Here is a 13,860-nt window from a genome sequence, read left to right on the forward strand (position 1 = left end):
CTACAGAAAGGGCCATTCACATATTTCAAGCTGCATCTAGTTGGACCCTAAAGAGTCTGTAGCGAATCTTTGTTTAACAATATTTACTGTTGTGCCCAGATCATTAGTAATTCTTCTTGCAAACAGTCCTACATTTAATCACCTTCAAAAACAGAACCATTTCGGCTGCTTTGTCATTTGTTCTACACATGTGATGGGTGGATTCCACAAGCAGAATGATTCATAATGAACTCTTTTATTGGCACCCATTAGTATTTCTCATCAGAATCAAGAAATGCAACATGAAAGAATTTAACAGGATGCTTGCATGGGAGAAATTTGTGAGTAAGTTTTAGCATTACTTGACTAGGCATAATTTATTTGCTCGCTGTAAGGTTCTTCTAGAAGTCTATGGGATGTTGTATTCCTCTTCGTTGGGAATCAGGATGTATGTGGTATTTTTCTAATTTGGGGAACCACATTTCAAAAGCAACACTGGTATCTCTGGAAGTGTTCAGAGAAAGACAACCAGGATGGTTGAAGGACCAAACCTCAAATCAATGTGAAATAATTAAGAGAATTGGTTGTGTTAATCTGGAAAAACAGATGAAGTGAAGGCATGTTTGGATGTCTGACAACTACAAGTATGCCTCTACTAAGGGCTGTGGTCCCAAAAGAAAAAAAAACATAATAGTTGATGACTATTTCAAGACGACTAATTTTCAAATGAAATTTAGGAAAAGCTTCTTTATGGTATTAGGTATTAAAAACATAGTAGGCTACTTGGGAGATAAAGTGAACTTTGTTCACTTGAGTTATGTCAGGAAAAAAATTCTACAGTGCAGGAAGTTAGACTTATTGTTTTCCTTGAGGCTCCTTGCTAATATGTAACATTTTAGTTCCATTGTGCATTTGTATACTGAAACAAGTCCACTTTGAGCAATATGGGTTACTTTCAAGGAAAGATGAATACAATTTCAAGTGTGAATTGTATTTTGTCAGTGGACCCAATCAAACTTACTCCCTTGTGAGCATGTCTAGAATTGCTTTATTAATTACAAGTTGCAAGAGTACTTTAGTTTTGACTTGTGTGGCCTGTTCCACTATATTTAGAACAGCATCATGCTAGCTAGGGAATTCTGGGACTTGAAGTCTGGATAGCTTAAAGTTGCTAAAGTTGAGAAAAACTGTCCTCAGCCAATGAAATCACCCTGGAAATCATGGTCACTTTCCTGCCTCAAGGTAAAACTATAGAAATGAGCTGCTTGCTTGCTACATCATGCCAGGGATGTCAATTGTTTGGCTACATGCTTATTAAGGGCCTTAATAGGTCTGAATAAAGCTCTGTGTTGAAGGATTAATTTGTTGTTTGTTGTTGTTTTATTTCCACCAAGTGAATGTACTGGATCACTGAAGTATAAAGAAAATGGATTTTGTCACTTTTCTCCAGCAATCATGGGAACTCTTTGTGACTCCAAGGAAGATGAACTGGAAAAGTAAACTGGTCCTCTTTGCTCTCTGCAGTTCCATCAGTTTAATAGCAAACCTCTTCCTGCTTCTACCTGGGTATTCCTTCCTGTTGGACTATCCAATGCTTTCTATCATCACAGTCAATATTTTATGGATTATCCTGTCTGTAAATCTGTACTTTTTCCAGTCTTTTCGCTGCTTTGTGCTGGTATTCTTCCTTTCTTGCGGATTGCGCGAAGGCAGAAACACTCTCATTGCTGCTGGAACTGCTATGGTGGTTGCTGGCAACATCCAAAATATTTTTTTCAACCTGAAGCAACTGGCAGACAGTGTGACTTGTACTCTCCATTCCCAGAATTGGACTTTCCTTGACCTCACCTATCTTAAAGCAATCCGGTGGATTTACAATCAATGGAAGATTCCAAAACATCTGTTTGTGGTGCATGACAACTTAAATGTGTCTTTCTTGGTTTCAGACGAAGACCTGAAGCTGCAGCTGGAAAAAACAAGACTGAGCATTCACAACATCGCCAGCCAGATCTCCTCCGTCATAGCTCTGCAGTCCTTTCTGGGCAAGAAAGTGCTGCCTTTTGTGGGGACAATTTTGGTTCTGCTTGGCACATACCTCTTCATCCGAAACTTCCTGAGCCCACAGACCATCAAGTTTAAGAACACGTACATTACACGAAGGTTCATCAAGTACAATGAACAATTATGGCAGCAGCAAAAGTTGTCGGTGCTACCCCTGAGTAAAGAAGAAAGAAATGTGTACTCGCTGGTGCCGTCTTTTTGCCAAACACCTAAAGAAAGGAAATGCACAGCACGCTTTTTTCTCCCTGTGCTTGCTAACCTTTGCATTTGGGTCGTCTTTTCAGCAGTAGATTATTTGCTTTACTGGCTCATTTTTTCTGTGAGCAAGCATCTCCACGATTTCCCTGAGCTAGAGGTCCACTTCAAATTATATTACCATGTAAGTATCTTAGCTACAGTTGCAGCACTTTTGGTATTGCTTCAGATACAGATTTTCTACAAAATAAAATTATGCTAAAAAAAAAAAAGGATTGAAAAATGGGAGATGGGTAGGCATGGCATTAAAAAAACAAGAACCACCACCCAAGGTTTGAAGGGGCTAAATAGTAAAACAAAAGCAAATGCAACACCAAGCTTGATGTTTAAGACAGCTGAAAGCATCCATTATTTTGTCATTCCTTTTTTGTCAAGGAATGTTTGATGTGCCTGATGGAGAAAAAGTAAAAAAAACAAAACATAATAAGCTCGATTTTAAAAGGTATGGAAAATGCAGTGGGATGGTCTTTACCCAGCTGGGTTAAAGCAAGGTCTGTGACTTTAGCCAATATAAAGGCACATTGGATATTTTAAGTGTCTTCAATAAGTAATTTCTTAAATTGCCCAAATTTGGAGATGTACTCAGGTAAAAAAAATATTTGTGTAGAGTATGCATTTATTTTTTAATATTTGTATTTTATCCATTTTCAAGTGATGTGTGGGGATGACCTTCATTTTATCCCAACATCACAGTAGGCTAGGCTAGTCAACCTTAGCAACTTTTGAGGTGTGTGGACTTCAGCTCCCAGAATTTTCCAGCCAGAGTGATGGCTCAGCAGTTAAGGATTGTCAGCTGGAAAGCTGACAGCCCAGGTTTGCAACCTGAGCACTGTACAATGGGTGAGCTCCTGTTACTTGCCTTAGCTCCTGCCCACCTAGCAGTTCGAGAGCATGCAAATGCGACTAGATAAATAGGTACCACTTATTGGTACCTATTGGGTGGGAAGGTAACAGTGTTCCGTGTGCTTCGGCATATAGTCTTGCTGGATACATGACCACAGAAGTGTTTTCAGACAATGTTGGCTTCCTCAGCTAAGAAATAGAGATGAGTCAGACAGGGAAAACCTTTACTTTTTAAAAAAAGTTTCCATGACTGACTACAACCTGGATCTCCCCAGTCTCAGTCCTATCCCCTTAACCACTGTGCCACATTGATTTTATTAACTATATTGTCAGCTAAGGGATCTACATAAACTCCTTGCCCACGAAACAGAAGCTGGAACTGTAAAAAAGCAGAGACCAAGAAGCTGAAACCATATTAACTGCAGACAAAACTAACAGCATCTAAGGCTCACATATAAAGCATCAAGAAAACATCTTTCTCATATTAAACTAAAGTCAACCCCAATAAATTTGTTACCAGATTACTTCTAACTCCAGTGAGATACTGGAAGCTGCTGGAAAGAAAAATGTGTCTTCTTTTGCTAGCTCTCAAAGAGGCAATAGGCATACGACTCTTGGAAATGTTCTTTTTTTCAGCTGAGGTTTTCAGATATGCTTGCTAATGATGAGTGACTCAGCATTCAGCAGATTTATGGCCTGTATTTCCTGCCAATTGTTGGGCAAACTGGAACATTGAGCAACCCCTTATATTAAGGACACAATCACTTCATAACTCTGGAAACTAAACAATTTGCAGGAGGCATCAAAATGTTTCTCTGATACAATGGCACAAGCTAAGAATTTTTCTTTTTGTCGATTGCTCGCTTTTCTCTCAGCAAGTTACCTCACATTCTTGCTTTTAATTTTTTTATTTTATTTTTTAAAAAGTTTTTTATTGTGTTTTTCTATAAATACAAATCTCATTCATATATAAACAGTGCATTGGCATTGAGAAATATATATGTCATATAAATCCTATTATATATATTTTTCTTTACTTACATCAACACATATCTATTATATCTTATCTATATATGTTCCCATCTTATATAGGTTATATATGTTATATTCTATGTCTATCATATACCTATTATATATATTTTTCTTTACTTACATCAACACATATCTATTATATCTTATCTATATATGTTCCCATCTTATATAGGTTATATATGTTATATTCTATATGTCTATCATATTACTCCCTTAAAGCCGCTTAAATTGGTTATATTACTCTAATCTTCTTCCTTTTTATATCTATTCTCTAACCATTCATACCATATGCCATATTGCATAATATTCTGAGTTTTCCTTCTCTTTCATTTTTAACGTGAGCATATCTATTTTCGCACATTCCAATATATTACCCTGTTTCTCCAACAATATGGCCTCCCCCAATAGGAAGTCCCAGCATGTTTTACAGGCATGAAATGAAATTAAGTCCCTCCCCCAAAATTAAGGCCTATATTAAAACATTTGAAATGGGGGGGAATAGTGGGGGGGGGCTTGCCATTAGGAAGTACTTTTGTTGCACACCCATATATGGTGCTGCCTGTGTTGACCCCAATATGAAGTGCCCCACCAACGCCGAGGTCAACATCCCAGCCATCGCTGCCCGCCCACCCGAAGATGCAAGGGGGGGAATTAAGTCACCCCAAAAAGATGGCCTAGCCATTTTTTCGGGGCTCAAAAAAAAATAAGACCCGGCCTTATTATATGAGAAACACGGTACCTATAATTACTTCATCTGAGGGGATGTTGGGGTCTTTCCACATTTGTGCAAAAGCTATTCTGGCTGCCATCAGAATATGGAGAATAATGTATTTTATCTTTTTTGGATATTGATCTGTAATTATCCTAATAGGAAAATTTCCGGTTTAAGTTCAATTCGATATTTGGTAATTTCATGCAGCCAATCTTTTATTCTAATCCAGTATTTCCTGGTCTCGGGGCATAGCCACCACATATGATAGAAGGTACCGTCATTTTGCTCACATTTCCAGCATTTTGGACGTGTTGGGGTATATCTTAGCTAATCTCGTTGGGGCCAGGTGCCACCGGTAAAACATTTTGTATAAATTTTCCTTGTATGCCGAAGATGTTGTTAATTTATAATTTATATTCCATAATTTCTCCCAATCATCTAGATCAATATTGTATCTGAAATTCCGGGCCAATGCTATCATTGTATTTTTCACAACAACTTCTTCCATTTTAAATCCCAGTAAATATTTATATGTTTTAGATATAAAATCCTACTAGGATTTTATCTAATTGATTTTGCCCATTGTCGAATCCAAATTCATCTAAGTCTTTTTTGTATCTATTTTGATTTTTTAAGTATGGCCACCAATCAATTATAATTCCTTGTTCTCTTAGTTCTTGATTCGATTTACGTTTCTCTTGGTTATCTAATAATTCATTATAATTCATTATAATTTACCATTTTTCTTATATCTAATCTATTTGGATGGATCATAGCTTCCATGGTTGATAGCCAGTGGAGTATCTTCATGTAATGTTTCTTTTTAACCTTGCTCCAGGTCTGTACAAGTGAGTTATTAGATGTCGATTAAAATGAGCATGTGCCTTACCCCTTTTTTTCCCACAAAAATGCATGCCAACCTATTTGGAAGTCATGACCTCCTATCATTAAAATTATCTTATGTTTTAGCTTAATCCAATCTTTTATCGAATATAACATTGCTGCCTGATAGTAGAGTTCCCATTCTGGTAGTCCAAAACCACCTCTGCTCCTACTATCCTGTAATAATTTTAATTTGATATGTGGTTTCTTACCCAGCCAGATGAATTTGAGTGTCATTTTATTTAATTTGGTTTAAAAAATTATCTAATTTTATCGGGATCATTTGGAGTAACTACATTAATTTGGGCAAAGTGTTCATTTTTATTGCAGCAATTCTCCCTAATAGTGATAGTTGTAATTTCTAATTCTTTTCTGATTTACAGATGACCTAGAATTTATAATGGAGGACACATTAAATACTGTATATATATTGTTACAAGAATAGAAAAATTTGGAGAAGTGGCTGGACTTAAATAAAAGTAAAACCAAAACGATAGTCAAAAACTGTACTACAAAGCAAAAAACAGAATTAGAAGCTAAAATGGGATTACAGATTGCAAAAAAGGTGAAGTACTCAGGAATATGGTTATTTTCTAGATGATCTTCAATCAAAGAAGATAATTATAGTAAATTAATAAAACAAATCACATTCTTGCTTTTTGAAAGGAGAGAAAATAGATTTTTTTAAACACCACTTGAAATTTTTCATCTGGGAATTTTTCCTTCAAATATTTTGGACTTCAAGTTCATTGCACAGATTTCCATAAGACTTTTTGAAAATGCTTTTTGGCTGTATTCATGTGTTGATTGAACTTAGTGCATACTTTGGGGTTAGTTTCCACCTAAATTATGTTGTGATTGTTGGCATGCAAAATATTTGGTATGTGCTCTGTTTATTTTGACCATTCTGAAAATATTTTAAGCTAGAAGCTCTTTCTAAATGGTTGGAACAACCATCCCAAGTTTGGATAATAAATAAAATAATAATTCAGAATATATAAGTCAAATTAGCAAATGTTGAATTTGACATAAAACCATGATCCAAAAGCACATAGTTCTGAAATATTGAAGCACTCCATAAAACAGCAAAAAAAGGGGAATTAGTACTAAACAATCATTTTTCTTCTCATCCTTGAGGAAATTATTTTAAGCAATTAAATAAACATTAAAAAGCAATTATAAAAACTTAAGTTTTCCAGCAAACAAGTCAATTGGTTTCACCAATATAACTGGTTCTTATCTTCCAATTACAATGAAATAGGAAAGAATATAATAACTCTTTCCTTATGGTGGGACAATGCAAATGTCTCACATTTCGTGTATATGTCAGCTAATTTTATCTCCAGAGGAGATGAAAGTCTTTTAGGGTAATCAGAGGTGTCTGCAGGGTGTGGTCTAAAGAATGAAGAGGGTGATTATGACACTGTGTGTTGCTCATTAAAAAAAACAGGCAAAGTTTTCATCGCACTACTGCAGATGCAATCTTGAACTTTTTTGATCATTCCCTGCAGACATCCCTGAAATTCTAAAAGGTTTAATTCTGAATAGCCAAGGGATTTGTTTGGTTTCCATTATCTCTCCGACAGCTCTCTAGCTTTCCTTGCTCCAAAGGGCTTTTCTGAAGAGAAATATATTTCGAAGAAATGTACCAGAAAGTAGCAATAAGAGCATGCTTCCAAACAACAACAAAAACATCAAAACACCACACGGTAATTTGAAGCAGGTTTAAAAACACCGATTCAAGACAGAAAAGCAGAAGCTTCTTTACAAGAAGATTTTCTTTGAAATAGCCAACACAGTTCTAGGCTGCAGTAAAACAGAGGATAGAATCAAGACCACGTGAAGTGTTAATACCATTTTATAATGGTATTGCCACTTTATAATGGTATTGCCACTTTATAATGGTAAGACCACACTTGGAATATAGCATCCGCTTTTGGTCATCACGATGTAAAAAAGATGTTGAGACTCTAGAAAGGGTGCAGAGAAGAGCAACAAAGATGATTAGGGTGTGGAGGCTAAAACATACAAAGAACGTTTGCTAGAATTGGGTATGTCTAGTTTAAAGAAAAGAAGGGCTAGGGGTGACATGATAGCAGTGTTCCAATATCTTAGGGGAGAAGCCACCTCAGCTATCCACAATTTTGGAAATTATAGAACATAACAAAATGTTGCCAGGATCCTTAGAAAAAGAGTAATATAGAAGGCTTCAATTATATCCTCACCCAAAGGGCAAAAGGTTTCTTAACAGAGTGACCTTAAAAAAAAAACCTGCCTCCTAAAATTGCTGAGAATGGGGGAAGAAATCATCATCAGGAACAAAAATATATGTTAACTAGCCGAGTTGTTTGTTTACCCGATGACATATAATTAATGGAGCAAGTGGAAAACTGTTAGTTCTTTCAAATACCAATTGCTGAAAGGTGAATAATACTTGTTCAAATCTGGGTTATATTTGTATTAAAACTTTAAGAGGACCGCTTGTGCTGCACTTACTCCAAACTCAACCCTCGGTATGCTTTTTGTGTCTTATCTCTTAGCTAGTTCCACTTAAATGGGTCTGTTAAAAAGCCCTGAGACAAAGGATAGTCTCTCCTAATCAGGGCAGCCCAGATGTAAGAACTTCAGCTGTACAGTCTGCCTTTTGTGTGCAGGAGGGTGTGGGGGAGGAAGTGCTCAGCCCTCAGTTTCACCCAGACTCTGCTATATAAATTGATCAGTAAATCATGAAATATTGATGGCATAATTTCCCATTGATTTCTGACAGAAAGCCAAAGAAATAAGGTCTGGGAAGCTTTCAGAGAATCTTTGCATGCATAAAAACAGCAATTTTAGTAAGCTTTAAAAAATTAAGTAAGGAAAAAACTTCAGCTCTGCATGATATCACCATCCCAGCCTCTGCATCCCAGACACTGGAAATTACACATATAAAAGCAAACTTCTGGCTCTCTCTGGTAGATATGATACCTCATGGTAAGTACCAGCCATTATTGCTTCACAGCAGTTGGGACATGATGGGAAAGGAAGATCTATCTTTCCTGGCAATTGCCTTTTCTCTGTTCTTTTCTTTTTTTGCTAGAATGCTACTTTCTATTTCCGTACCTTAGTGCAATTGTTCTTCTTTACTTGGGACCTTATAGACTGCCTGCCCACCCCACCGGCCATCTGCCCTCATTATTGTTATCTTAGCCTGACTATGGTTGGGCAATGCTAGAAAAATGCTATAAATTACAAAGTTACCCCAAGGGAAATACATATTACCAATCCAAATGCTTCTGCCACTTCCTCAGGCTCATTGGCCTGAAACAGCAGTTTTCCATACTGCTGCCTTCAGGTAGGTTGGACTACAATTCCCAGAATTCTAATTCTGTATGCTATGTGTTGCTGTCCAAGGTATCTGTAAGGCAGAAGGCTGCAGAAGGCTGCTGTGCCTCCCCCCCAGTCCTCCTATATACAGGTGAGGATTTTTTTTTCCCCAGCAGGGCATTTGGCACTCAAAGAGGATAAAATGGTGCTCCTTTGGATATTTATTCACCATTCAGTTTAGATGCAACCTTGGTAGATCCCCTTTGTGCCAGTGGGAAAAACCTCCACAAATTGCTCTCCTTCAGGTGGGATACAACTGGGGGAGGAGGAGAAAAAAGTCTGGCCAATGGTAAGAGTGGGGGTGGGTGGGATTTAGCCATCCATCAGAATCTGATCTGAGTGAGCTCTCAGTGAATCAAGATAAGCTTTCGGGGGTATTTGCAGCAAAGTAGGACAAAGTACGGCAAAGCCTCACCCACCACAGATATCACTGGACAAGCCCTGCCTTTAAGGGCCTATGTCATGATGTCACTGTGAGCAAAGCTTCACCAAAACATTCTTGCATATATTCAAACTGTGTAAAATCACATTATGTTCCTTGCTTGCTAGAAAAAAAAATGAGGCCAGTCTTGCCAAATTTCCTTGTTTTCTGTTGGTATGATCTCTTGGCAAGGAATAATTACATCTCCATTTATTTATGTTTTGGTCACACTCTGCTTGAGGTTTAAATGTTTAGTTTTGAGTTATATCCATTCATGTATAGACTGTGAGGATGCTTTTCTCTCTTCTTCTAAAGCATCTGGTATACTGGATTAACATACCAGAAGCAGCACCCTCTGGATCATGGGTCTCCAACCTTAGCAACTTTAAGACTTATGGACTTCACCTCCCAGAATTCTGGGAGTTGAAGTCCACAAGTCTTAAAGTTGCCAAGGTTGGAGACCCCTGCTCTGGATTGTACTTGTAAGATTCTCAGTAAAGGAGGTTTTATTGCAAAGCTCCCAGATCTCATGACCTACCCACACCCTGACAGAGAGTAGCACTGGACAATCTTGTTTCAACCAATCCAGCCACTTTCTATACAGCCAACTGTAACCACCTGAGGAATTGTACAAATCATTGATATGTTGGCATGTACAGTAGTCTGGATTCCCACATGGGTATGGAGTGCCAAGGAATAAAAGACAGTGATGTTTAGATTGTTTGGTTGGGAGGAAGAGAGTTAAAAAAGCTCCTTCCTAGGAGTTCTCAGAGTATATACTTAATGATGCAAGCAGTTTTCTTTAGTTTGGTAAGATTTCTGTCTATAGGTGAGAAACAATAAAGGAAACTGTTCAGAAAAACCTCAGCATATCTTCCTTGGGTTCTGGAGCCTGACATCTATGTGGCATGTCAGAACTACATTGGTATGTGACTGAATTTGGAGTGTTCTCACCTACCAGAAATGTGTCAACAACACTGTTGCCTAAGTTGGCAGAACACCCTGCCTGGTATATTGACCAGTAGTCATATTAAAAAAAAGAAACAAATGGATACAAATAAAAAGAAACATTAGTACAGGGACGGTAGGCATGTTGGTGTGCTTATGCATGCCTCCTACAGACCTCTTAGGAAAGGGGTGAGATAATAGTAGACAGTCTTAAGATGAAAGTTTTTGGGGTTTGGGGAAGAAACCACAGAATCAGAGTATTCCAGACATTGGCCACTCTGTTGCTGAAGTAGTATTTCCTGCAATCAAGTTTGGTGTGGTTTACCTTGAGTTTGTATCTATTGTGTGCTCTTGCAATGTTGTGGTTGAAGGTGAAGTATTCATCGACGGGTAGGACATTGCAATAGACAATTTTATGTACTATGCTTAGGTCAGACTGAAGGCGGTGTAATTTTAGGTTGTCTAGGTCTAAAATTTCAAGTCTGGTGGCATGAGGTATTCTGCAACGAGTAGAGGAGTGGAGAACTCTTCTTGTGAAATATTTCTGGACTTTCTCGACTGTATTAATATCCGATATGTAGTGCGGGTTCTTATTATCTTATTATATTGTTGAGGTGACTGACAGGAGCAAGGCATATTCCAAGCTCTATTAGGTCATTGGCCCAAGTGTGTCATTGCACAAATAGATAGACTTTTGCAAGGAAACGTGGAAAATGCCAGTTCAGTTTTAATTCTGGGGGGAGAAAATGGAAATCAGCTGACTTCTGCTATCGGCTCCAGATAGCAAAAGGGAGACTCCATGTGGAAACCTCCTTCCAAAATGCTTATCCAACCATCTTACTTCATACGGTCATGGAGAAGCCTTTTACAAATGTATGGCGATCCTGCTTCTAACAGAGCATCTCACTTCAGAATTAGTATGACAGCAAATATTTACTGAGGGGGACTGTGTGAGAGAATGAGCAATTTAGGTCTCCTCTCTCCTGATTCAGTATAGGACTGTGCCAAAGCAACATCACAATCTAGATGAGTGCTTCTCAAGCTTGGGAAATTTAAGATGTGTGGACTTCAGCTCCCAGAATTCCCCCACCAGCCACTCTCAATTTCTTTATGCAATGCTATTTTAGCCCTCTGATAATCTGTTCTTTCCTGAAACCATTTGTTTCACACATTCTTGCCTGTTGTCTCCAAAAGGACATAGGTGATCACTGCTGAATCAAGGGGGCAAGAAAGTGGGATCTTTAATCCCATCCATCATGATTCTGTTCTTATTCAAGGCCATAATTCAGATGATGATGATGCTTTTAGCATTGCCAAATCTTGCATCTACTGCCAATTGTGAAAGATATATTAATGGCTTAAGGTCTAGGCCAGACAGTAAAGAGATTGTTAATATCCTGTTGCAGGAAAATAAATGCAGACGTCTTATTGAGAAATTTCATTATTGCATTGTAATTTGAGAGGGTCCTTGATGCTCTCTGAGCTTGCTTGTTTTCTTGCAGATGTTTCATTACCCAAACTAGGCAACATCATAAGTGCTAGTGCTAGTAACATCACTAGCACTGATGATGATACCAGGGGTGGGATTCAAATTTTTTAACAACTGGTTCTGTGGGCATGGCTTAGTTGGTGGGCATGGCTTGGTGGGCATGTTATTAGCTGGGTGTGGCCAACTCAACATCACTCACATCAAGGCACGCATCTCCTCGCCTGGCCTCTCATGACTGTGGAGATGCTGCAACAGTCGTAAGTGTGAAAAGCAGTCATAAGTCACTTTTTTCAGTGCCATTGTAACTTTGAATGGTCACTCCACACAAGCAAAGTACCAGCAAAGGAGGGGGGAAAAAACTCCAGAGATGTTCCTGAGACAGGAAGTCTAGTCCTGCCAAGAATGTAATAAGGGTTAACGGAGAGGCAGTTTCTGTAAGCAACACCAGAATATTTCCTGCCTTCCTTACAGGATTAGGCCAGTAATTTCTTCTAACAACCGGTTCTCTGAACTGCTTAGAATGTTAACAACCAGTTCTAGAGAATAGGTGCGAACCTGTAGAATCCCACCCCTGGATGTTACCTAGTTTGAGTAATGAAACATCTGCAAGAAAACAAGCAAGCTCAGAAAACACTAAGGACTCCACATTTCAGCCCTGGGCTACAAATATTCTCCTTTATTGGTGCATTGTAATTCATTCAGAATTATTTTATAGTGGCCATTTTAAAGATCAGCATAGATATTGATATAATTTTTATCTTTCATTTCCTCTTGTACAGAAAAATGCAGCTAAATTCATCTTTAACAATGGGGCAGTTGTTAGCAAGACCACTTCCTTTAAGATGCCTCTTTTTGAAGAGAGCTGCATTCCCAAACCAAAGATTTCCCTCTCTGCTACATGGATCCAGCTTGGAGTTATTTTGTTCTTTCTAATAGTGTTGGGGCTTCTGACGTCTACACTCACACAACTTAAAATATTAGCGGCAACTGCATTCTTTCCGAGCACAGACATGAAACGGATAAAGTATCTGCACACAAAATTATTAAACAGAAGATCCAAGTTCTCCAAGAAAAATGTGAAAAGGAATCTTCCTTCATTTGCAAAGGTAAACTGTAAATAACATGAAATGCAGTGCTGGTTAATGCAACACTGTTCAGAATGTAATTGTAGAATCCACCAAAAATAAGCACCATCAAAACTTTATCTATAGAGCCGAGATCAATACTACTCTCTCTCCCCAAGATTGCCCTAAAGGGAATCTTCACATATTTTTCAATAAATATGGAAGCTACTTAGGTCATAGTCCCACTTTGTGCTGGTTATACCTCTATTACAAAAGTAATGTTTTGACTCGCATAGATATTGTCTCTGCACAAATACCTATAGCCATTATTGAAATGTATATGTGTCTGAGGTTAATCTTCCCGCTTCCTCCATCAATACTTGAAGGATGAAGGAGAAAAAATGCTTAGCATTCATTCTCCCTGAAATGGGTCTACTCATAATTTTTCCGTTATTGTTTTTTCTTCATTACTTTTCAGTTCTGCTTAGGAGACAGATACCAAATAAAAACCTCTTCTTTTGTAATAAAGTAAAACTAACCTCCTTTTTCCTTCTCCTTCTTGTCCTTTGTCCTTCTTCCTTTACAGTTACATTTTTGGTTTCCCATCCTCCAGGCATTGGGAAATGCCAGGAAGAAAGAATCCAATGTGTGAAAAGAAAGTCCTGTTTTATAGAATTAGCCACAAGTTCGCAAGCTCAACATTTTGTCTGATGAAGAGCTCCTGGAATGTCCAATGTTTGTGTGTGTTTTGCAAAACACTGATTGCCTTAATATTAAGTTTGGAAACATTAAAGAAATATTTTTAAAA

At 37.9% G+C, this 13,860-nt stretch overlaps 1 protein-coding gene across 3 annotated transcripts; it reads left to right on the plus strand.

Moving 5' to 3' along the window:
- The first annotated feature begins 251 nt into the window (after window positions 1–251).
- On the plus strand, window positions 252–13,860 carry DCSTAMP (dendrocyte expressed seven transmembrane protein). 3 transcript variants are annotated; one of them, XM_026688984.2, is made up of 4 exons: window positions 252–320; window positions 1,374–2,419; window positions 12,768–13,094; window positions 13,639–13,860. In XM_026688984.2, the coding sequence occupies exons 2-4, from the start codon at window positions 1,406–1,408 to the stop codon at window positions 13,702–13,704; spliced, it is 1,407 nt and encodes a 468-aa protein (XP_026544769.2). In that variant the 5' UTR covers window positions 252–320; window positions 1,374–1,405; the 3' UTR covers window positions 13,705–13,860. The 3 variants fall into 3 exon arrangements, with proteins under 3 accessions (XP_026544769.2, XP_087818211.1, XP_026544772.2); XM_087962085.1 differs by having other exon boundaries at window positions 264–324; XM_026688987.2 differs by having other exon boundaries at window positions 264–320; window positions 1,926–2,419.

This window comes from Notechis scutatus, chromosome 3, assembly GCF_049901735.1.
Source record: "Notechis scutatus isolate UNSWTSFEM ecotype Mainland chromosome 3, rNotScu1.2, whole genome shotgun sequence".
In the NCBI taxonomy this organism is placed as follows: domain Eukaryota; kingdom Metazoa; phylum Chordata; class Lepidosauria; order Squamata; family Elapidae; genus Notechis; species Notechis scutatus.